The following is a 10,000-nucleotide window of genomic DNA, read 5'->3' on the forward strand; positions in this document are numbered from 1 at the left end:
CCCGAATTCATAAATTATAACAGAAAAATATCAGAATCATCTCCATATATTTACAGATGAATCTGTTCTTGATGACAGAAATGCTGGTGCGGCTTTCTATATCCCTGCCTTTAAAGTTGAAAAATCTTACTTTATTGGAAAACATCTTTCCATATTCAAGGCTGAGCTAATTGCTATTATACAAGCTCTGAACTGCTCAGTGAGCCATCAAATTATTTTCTCGGAAATAGCATTCTTTGTTCATTCTAAATCAGCACTTTATGCTCTAGTTAAACAAAATTAATGCAGTTTATTTATTATTTATTTATTTATTTATTTATTTATTTTGTTTTATTTTATTTTATTTTTTTATCTTATTATTTTTTTAAATATTTTTTCTTTTATTTATTGTATTTTAATTCTTTTTTTCTTCTTTTTTTTATTTATTTATTCTTTCTCAAGACCTGACTAAGCGCGTTGGGTTACGCTGCTGGTCAGGCATCTGCTTGGCAGATGTGGTGTAGCGTATATGGATTTGACCGAACGCAGTGACGCCTCCTTTAGCTACTGATACTGATACTGATACTGCTCTAGAATTGTTTAGCCTTGAAACAAGACCTGCCTTAGTTATTGAGGCAAATCATTTGGTACACTGAGGATTAAAGGGACGGAGGTCATTTTTAGTTGGGTGCCTTCTCATGTATTCATGACAATGAAACTGCTGATAAAGCAGCTAAAAGAGGAGCACAAGATTCAGAAAAAATCGACAAAAATACATGTCCGTCTTTCCGTAAAAGAGGCCTACACTTTTTTCTTTTTTTATATGGAAAAAACAGCATGGGGTCGATTTGATAACCGATGGAAGGAAGAGTTTTTAAAGCATAAAGGGACATTATTCCCTGATAATATTATTAAAGAAAAGATACCGAATCCATCAGCTTGCTATACAAGATTAATAACCTCTACTTTCTTCCGTATAAAACTTGATGCGCTGAAGACAAAGTATAATAAAAATGTTACATGCATCTGTGGTAAGCAGTTCAGCTTACATCATTGTTTCACTGTCAGCAGTTACGTACCTTCTTGCCCAAGTATTTCAAAGAGAATAACAATTCTGTTAGCCTCTTCCCTCTCCCCTACCCTTTCTGTTAGCCTCTTCCCTCTCCCCTACCCTTTCTGTTAGCCTCTTCCCTCTCCCCTACCCCCTACCCTTTCTGTTAGCCTCTTCCCTCTCCCCTACCCCCTACCCTTTCTGTTAGCCTCTTCCCTCTCCCCTACCCTTTCTGTTAGCCTCTTCCCTCTCCCCTACCCCCTACCCTTTCTGTTAGCCTCTCCCCTACCCCCTACCCTTTCTGTTAGCCTCTTCCCTCTCCCCTACCCCCTACCCTTTCTGTTAGCCTCTTCCCTCTCCCCTACCCCCTACCCTTTCTGTTAGCCTCTTCCCTCTCCCCTACCCCCCTACCCTTTCTGTTAGCCTCTTCCCTCTCCCCTACCCCCTACCCTTTCTGTTAGCCTCTTCCCTCTCCCCTACCCCCTACCCTTTCTGTTAGCCTCTTCCCTCTCCCCTACCCCCCTACCCTTTCTGTTAGCCTCTTCCCTCTCCCCTACCCCCCTACCCTTTCTGTTAGCCTCTTCCCTCTCCCCTACCCCCTACCCTTTCTGTTAGCCTCTTCCCTCTTCCCTACCCCCCTACCCCGCCCCAGGCCTCCCCTCCCTCCCGCCCCCCGTACCCCCACCCCCCCATACACATGAACAATCCTATGAACGATCCCATAGCTATGAACAACCCTATGGATATGAACAATCATATGAACGATCCCATAGCTAAGAACAACCCTATAGATATGAACAATCCTATGAACGATCCCATAGCTATGAACAACCCTGTGGATATGAACAATCCTATGAACGATCCCATAGCTAAGAACAACCCTATAGATATGAACAATCCTATGAACGATCCCATAGCTATGAACAACCCTGTGGATTTGAACAATCCAGACACAGAATCAACCGACAGCTTGGCACACAGCATGCACAAGTTAATCACATAGAATTCACTACAGACAGACAGACAAACAAACAGGCAGACAGAGAAACAGGCAGACTAGAATCATCGCACTCAGTGAGATTCAAGATGAAAACGGAATACGTCATCTATTGTTGTCTGAACACAACACGTCATCTATATCCCTCACTATTGCAGTCAGAACACTGCACGTCATCTATAGCCCCTCACTATTGCTGTCAGAACACTGCACGTCATCTATAGCCCCTCACTATTGCTGTCAGAACACTGCACGTCATCTATATCCCTCACTATAGCAGTCAGAACACAACACGTCATCTATATCCCTCACTATTGCTGTCTGAACACTGCACGTCATCTATATCCCTCACTATAGCAGTCAGAACACAACACGTCATCTATAGCCCCTAACTATTGCAGTCACAACACTGCACGTCATCTATAGCCCCTCACTATTGCTGTCAGAACACTGCACGTCATCTATATCCCTCACCATAGCAGTCAGAACACAACACGTCATCTATATCCCTCACTATTGCAGTCAGAACACTGCACGTCATATATATCCCTCACTATAGCAGTCACAACACAACACGTCATCTATATCCCTCACTATTGCTGTCAGAACACAACACGTCATCTATATCCCTCACTATTGCTGTCTGAACACAACACGTCATCTATAGCCCCTCACTATTGCTGTCAGAACACAACACGTCATCTATATCCCTCACTATTGCTGTCTGAACACAACACGTCATCTGTATCCCTCACTATTGCTGTCTGAACACAACACGTCATCTATAGCCCCTCACTATTGCTGTCAGAACACAACACGTCATCTATATCCCTCACTATTGCTGTCTGAACACAACACGTCATCTGTATCCCTCACTATTGCTGTCAGAACACAACACGTCATCTATAGCCCCTCACTATTGCTGTCACAACACTGCACGTCATCTATAGCCCCTCACTATTGTTGTCAGCACACTGCACGTCATCTATACCCCTCACTATTGCTGTCAGAACACAACACGTCATCTATAGCCCCTCACTATTGCTGTCAGAACACTGCACGTCATATATATCCCTCACTATAGCAGTCAGAACACGTCATCTATATCCCTCACTGTTGCTGTCTGAACACAACACGTCATCTATATCCCTCACTATTGCTGTCTGAACACAACACGTCATCTATAGCCCCTCACTATTGCTGTCTGAACACAACACGTCATCTATATCCCTCACTATTGCTGTCAGAACACTGCACGTCATCTATATCCCTCACTATAGCAGTCAGAACACAACACGTCATCTATATCCCTCACTATTGCTGTCTGAACACTGCACGTCATCTATATCCCTCACTATAGCAGTCAGAACACAACACGTCATCTATATCCCTCACTATAGCAGTCAGAACACAAAACGTCATCTATATCCCTCACTGTTGCAGTCAGAACACTGCACGTCATATATATCCCTCACTATAGCAGTCACAACACAACACGTCATCTATATCCCTCACTATTGCTGTCTGAACACATCACGTCATCTATATCCCTCACTATTGCTGTCTGAACACAACACGTCATCTATATCCCTCACTATTGCTGTCTGAACACAACACGTCATCTATATCCCTCACTATAGCAGTCAGAACACAACACGTCATCTATATCCCTCACTATTGCTGTCTGAACACAACACGTCATCTATAGCCCCTCACTATTGCTGTCAGAACACAACACGTCATCTATAGCCCCTCACTATTGCTGTCTGAACACAACACCTAAAGCAAAAAATGTAATTTGTCTCCCCTCACCTTTCACTTCCACTGGTGGAGCAGGTGGCGCTGTGTTGTGGCGGTGCACTGCTGGCCTTGCCTTTCCTCAGCAGGGGCAGGGCCAGCCTCAGCACCAGCGCCAACACTGCCAGCACACCCATCCCCAGCACGGCCACCACCACTACCTCCTCCCCCTTGCTCATCCCCGGGAACACTGCTGACCCCTCCACCGTCCGCCCGCTACTGACGTCACTGAGGGGGCCGACAGCCAGCGTCGTCATGGCGTCAGAGGGGGTGCTGGCTGTGTTCATGCTGGGCGGGGAACTGATTGTTTTGTGTGTGTGTTGACAGGTGTTGGCTTGACCAGTGGTGCCGACAAGTGTTGGTTTACAGGTGGTGCTGACAGGTGTTTCATGTGTTGAAAGGTGTTAGTGTTGACAGGTGTTGGTGTTGGTCTGCAATAAACACAGGTGTTGGTCTGCAATAAACACAGGTGTTGGTGTTGGTCTGGAACAAACACAGGTGCTGGTGTTGATCTGGAACAAACACAGGTGCTGGTGTTGGTCTGGAACAAACACAGGTGTTGGTGTTGGTCTGGAACAAACACAGGTGTTGGTGTTGGTCTGGAACAAACACAGGTGTTGGTGTTGGTCTGGAACAAACACAGGTGCTGGTGTTGATCTGGAACAAACACAGATGGATTGTTGTCTGTCTGATTGTCTGTCTGTCTGTCTGTCTGTCTGTCTCTCACTCACTTTATCTCTCTCATTGCTATAATTATTCAAATACATTATTGTCATGAATGCAGGTATCATGATTATGTACCTGTAAATGTTTACTGTGTAATTGAGTGTATGTGAATGTCATGTATTGTTATCTTGTGAACATTTTGATTTCTCTGTGTGTGTGTGTGTGTGTGTGTGTGTGTGTGTGTGTGTGTGTGTGTGTGTGTGTGATCTATATGTACGTCATAATCCCCAGTAAGAAAATGTTCTCTCCATACGAAATTGAATGACTGAATGAGGCGTTCTTGGAGCCAGTTTCATTGCTCGGACGGAAGAGCCTAGTATGGTCGTAACCCGCTACTAACAGTGTGTCGTATGGAACTGACCAATGGCGTAGTTCAGTCAACGTAGGCATTTAGTCACGTGTAACTGTCAAAAAGTTAGAACCAAGCAATGCAACTGGCACCTGATCCCTCCAAATGAACATTTTGTTTCTTCAGTGTCATGTCATATCATGTCATCTCTCTCTCTCTCTCTCTGTTTCTATTTGTCTCTGTCTGTCTCTCTCTCCCTCTATCACACACACACACACACACACAAAACTCACAGCAAAGCCCGGAAACTGCGACGCGAACTATGTGAGAGTGCAGTGTGTGTTCCGCTGCTGACATGTACACAGGCAGTGCAGTGTGTGTTGTCTGCCCACATTTATATAGGACGGGGCCTGCAGGCGACGCCCTGCAGAAAACAGATGACGACCATCCCTTCCCGTGCCTCACCCCTTGTGACGTCACGGACATCGGTGTCAGGGACTCTAGTGATGGGCCCTCAAATTTACCTCACGGACATAATTGTGTGGCTGCAGTGATGGGCCCTCAGTTTTACATCACGGACATAATTATGTGACTGCAGTGATGGGCCCTCAGTTTTACATCACAGACATATGTGACTGCAGTGATGGGCCCTCAGTTTTACATCATGGACATATGTGACTGCAGTGATGGGCCCTCAGTTTTACATCATGGACATATGTGACTGCAGTGATGGGCCCTCAGTTTTACATCACGGACATAATTATGTGACTGCAGTGATGGGCCCTCAGTTTTACATCACGGACATAATTATGTGACTGCAGTGATGGGCTCTCAGTTTTACATCACGGACATATTGACTCGCTGTGTCAAATGCACGCGTCTAACTCCATACATATTTGAAAATTGAATATTGTTGTTTTTGCTGGCGTGTGTGTGTGTGTGTGTGTGTGTGTGTGTGTGTGTGTGTGTGTGTGTGTGTGTGTGTGTGTGTGTGTGTGTGTGTGTGTGTGTGCCTGCGCGCACACAAACGGGAACCATAGAACTTTATGTGCCTCTGTCTGTACACAAGGGTTATCGGTTACTAGAACAAACATTGTGCAGCAAAGTCAGTGAAATTTTCCAGTAAAACGGCAAAGCTTTAGATTATAGTGTAATTTATGTTCAACAACCGGGAACTATCAATCAATCAAATACATACAGTAATTCAATAAGATTAAGGCAGATTCATGCATTTACCAAACATGATAAAGCTGAACGCTTTTATAACTAAGTTCAGGAAAGATGTCAAATGCATATGTGGAGAACACATATTTTTGGCAACCACATCATATTTGAATGTCATTGTCTAAAATGTTTTTTTCCAGACTTCATCGAAAGTCCTTGTGAATGTGTTTTGAACAATTCCAATATGCTATTTGTTATTGCAGAAGGTTTGCTGTGTAGTCCAATAGGACAATAAAAATTTGTTATAGTTGTTATTGTTGTGTGATGTTGGCGTCAATGAAGTTTCCCAGCGGTGCCTCCGCCCCCTCCACACACACACACTTCCTCCCCCTCCACACACACACTTCTTCCCCCTCCACACACACACTTCTTCCCCCTCCACACACACACTTCCTCCCCCTCCACACACACACTTCTTCCCCCTCCACACACACACTTCTTCCCCCTCCACACACACACTTCTTCCCCCTCCACACACACACTTCCTCCCCCTCCACACACACACTTCCTCCCCCTCCACACACACACTTCCTCCCCCTCCACACACACACTTCTTCCCCCTCCACACACACACACTTCCTCCCCCTCCACACACACACTTCTTCCCCCTCCACACACACACTTCTTCCCCCTCCACACACACACACTTCCTCCCCCTCCACACACACACTTCTTCCCCCTCCACACACACACACTTCCTCCCCCTCCACACACACACTTCTTCCCCCTCCACACACACACTTCTTCCCCCTCCACACACACACTTCTTCCCCCTCCACACACACACACTTCCTCCCCCTCCACACACACACTTCTTCCCCCTCCACACACACACACTTCCTCCCCCTCCACACACACACTTCCTCCCCCTCCACACACACACTTCTTCCCCCTCCACACACACACTTCCTCCCCCTCCACACACACACTTCCTCCCCCTCCACACACACACTTCTTCCCCCTCCACACACACACACTTCTTCCCCCTCCACACACACACTTCTTCCCCCTCCACACACACACACTTCTTCCCCCTCCACACACACACTTCTTCCCCCTCCACACACACACTTCCTCCCCCTCCACACACACACTTCCTCCCCCTCCACACACACACTTCTTCCCCCTCCACACACACACACTTCTTCCCCCTCCACACACACACTTCTTCCCCCTCCACACACACACTTCTTCCCCCTCCACACACACACTTCTTCCCCCTCCACACACACACACTTCCTCCCCCTCCACACACACACTTCTTCCCCCTCCACACACACACTTCTTCCCCCTCCACACACACACTTCCTCCCCCTCCACACACACACACTTCTTCCCCCTCCACACACACACTTCTTCCCCCTCCACACACACACACTTCTTCCCCCTCCACACACACACACTTCCTCCCCCTCCACACACACACTTCCTCCCCCTCCACACACACACTTCCTCCCCCTCCACACACACACTTCTTCCCCCTCCCACAACGCTACGGTTTTTGGTTTTTATTCCTTCTTTTGTTTATTTTATTGTTTTCTTTTCCCATCTGCTATCACTTCAGGTGGAAGACGATACAGTGAAGAAAACAACACTTTCCAGGATAACTGTAAAACCGCTCCATGTTCCTGTTCTCCGCTGTGTGTAGCACAGCGGGACTTCGTCTCTCCATATTCTGCCCGGGGGTAAAAACCACTGGGGTCACGTACTGTGGCACACCGCACCTTTTTCACCGTCCTTCTCTGCCATTGTGAGAGATTGTGTGTGACCCCCACCCTTCACACCCCCTTCCCACTCCCCAAACCCTGCCCCCTCTATTCTCTCTCTCTCTCCCCTCTCTCTCTCTCTCTCTCTCTGTCTCTCCCCCCTCTCTCTCTCTCTTTTCCCACACTGACATATCTTTACATCTCTGTCTGTCTGTCTCTGTCTCTCTCTCCCCTCTGTCTCTCCCTCTCTCTGTCTTTCACATAATGTGTCTATCTGTCCATATCTCTATTACCCGTCGCCTTATTTGCTGTCTTTTATGTCTCTTACATCTGTGTTTAAAATTTTATCGTTACTTTTCTGTGTTAATTTCACTTGAATCATTCATGTGTAGCATTCATGCTAGGGTTTTGTTGTTGTTTTTCCCCTGGTGTGTATGTGTGTGTGTGTTAGTGTGTGTGTGTGTGTGTGTGTTAGTGTGTGTGTGTGTGTGTGTGTGTGTGTGTGTGTGTGTGTGTGTGTGTGTGTGTGTGTGTGTGTGTTTCTCGCTTCCGTTCCGTTCAGATGTGAGCGATGTTGTGTCTCTCAGTTTGACGCTGTGTTATACTCGTACATTATACATGTATTAAATATTCAGTATAACTACATTTATATGCCTACATGTTTGTGTGTCTATTAGAACAACGGCAGATGTGTAAGTCGGCCAAAGTGCTAATATCTTCACCGTTGGAAAATGAAGATTCATTCATTCATTCATTCAATCATTCTCTCTCCCTCTCTCTCCCCCTCTCTCCTTCTCTTCTTTCTCTCCCCCCTCTCTCCCGCTCTCTCTCTCCCTCTCTCCCTCTATCACCACCTCTCTTTCTCCCTCTCACTACCCTCTCTCTCCCCTCCCTCTCTCTCTCCCTCTCTCTGTCTGTCTCTATCTGTCTCACTCTCCACCCCCTCTCTCTCCCCCTCACTCCCTCTCTCTCTCCCTTTCTCCCTCTCTCTCTCTCTCCCTCTCTCTCTCTCCCTCTCTCCCTCTCTCTCTCCCCCCTTCTCTCTCTCCCTCTCTCAACCTCGTCTCTTTCTCTCTCCCTCTCTCTCTCTGTACCCCCCTTCTCTATATCTCCTTCTCTCTTTCTCTCTCCCCCCTCTCTATCTCCCCCTTCTCTCCCCCTCTCAATTTCTCTCCCCCCTCTCTCTCTCTCCCACTCTCCCCCCTCTCTCTCTCTCTCCCTCTCTCCCGTTCTCTCTCTCTCTCTCTCTCTCTCTCTCTCCCTCTCCCGTTCTCTCTCTCTCTCTCTCCCTCTCTCTCTCTCCCTCTTTCCCACTATCTCTCCCCCCCTCTCTCCCCTCTCTCAACCCCGTCTCTCTCTCTCTCCCTCTCTCTCTGTACCCCCTTGTCTTTCTCTCCTTCTCTCTCTCCCTCTCTCTCTCTCTCCCTCTTTCCCACTATCTCTCCCCCCCCCCTCTCTCAACCCCGTCTCTCTCTGTACCCCCTTGTCTTTCTCTCCCTCTCTCTCTCCCTCTCTCTCTCTCTGCCCCCTATCTCTTTCCCTCTCTCTCTCTCTCTGCCCCCTATCTCTTTCCCTCTCTCTCTCTCTGTACCCCTTGTCTTTCTCTCCTTCTCTCTCTCCCTCTCTCTCTCTCTCTGCCCCCTCTCTCTCTCCCTTTCTCCCTCTCTCTCTCTCCCTCTCTCCCTCTCTCCCGTTCTCTCTCTCTCTCTCTCCCTCTCTCTCTCTCCCTCTTTCCCACTATCTCTCCCCCCCCTCTCTCCCCTCTCTCAACCCCGTCTCTTTCCCTCTCTCTCTCTCTGCCCCCTATCTCTCTCCTTCTCTCTCTCTCTCTCCCTCTTTCCCACTATCTCTCCCCCCCCCTCTCTCCCCTCTCTCAACCCCGTCTCTTTCCCTCTCTCTCTCTCTGCCCCCTATCTCTCTCCTTCTCTCTCTCTCTCTCCCTCTTTCCCACTATCTCTCCCCCCCCCTCTCTCCCCTCTCTCAACCCCGTCTCTTTCCCTCTCTCTCTCTCTGCCCCCTATCTCTCTCCTTCTCTCTCTCTCTCTCCCTCTTTCCCACTATCTCTCCCCCCCCCCTCTCTCAACCCCGTCTCTCTCTCCCTCTCTCTCTCTCTGCCCCCTATCTCTCTCCTTCTCTCTCTCTCTCTCCCTCTTTCCCACTATCTCTCCCCCCCCCTCTCTCCCCTCTCTCAACCCCGTCTCTTTCCCTCTCTCTCTCTCTGCCCCCTATCT

General features: G+C 47.8%; 1 protein-coding gene across 3 annotated transcripts in view; it reads right to left on the minus strand.

Moving 5' to 3' along the window:
* Positions 1–5,212, minus strand: part of LOC143277827 (uncharacterized) — a 10,474-nt gene extending 5,262 nt beyond the window's left edge. Inside the window, exons 1-2 of one of the 3 annotated variants that reach the window (XM_076582736.1) lie at positions 5,133–5,212; positions 3,840–4,452 (exon numbers count right to left, since the gene is read on the minus strand). In XM_076582736.1, the coding sequence (XP_076438851.1) occupies positions 3,840–4,111 (272 nt within the window). In that variant the 5' untranslated portion in view covers positions 4,112–4,452; positions 5,133–5,212. Of the gene's footprint in view, positions 1–3,839; positions 4,482–5,132 lie in introns of all 3 variants that reach the window. The other 2 variants (XM_076582738.1, XM_076582735.1) reach the window with 2 other exon arrangements.
* Between the last annotated feature and the right edge of the window lie 4,788 nt (positions 5,213–10,000).

The sequence above is a fragment of the Babylonia areolata genome, chromosome 35 (genome assembly GCF_041734735.1).
Source record: "Babylonia areolata isolate BAREFJ2019XMU chromosome 35, ASM4173473v1, whole genome shotgun sequence".
In the NCBI taxonomy this organism is placed as follows: Eukaryota; Metazoa; Mollusca; class Gastropoda; order Neogastropoda; family Buccinidae; genus Babylonia; species Babylonia areolata.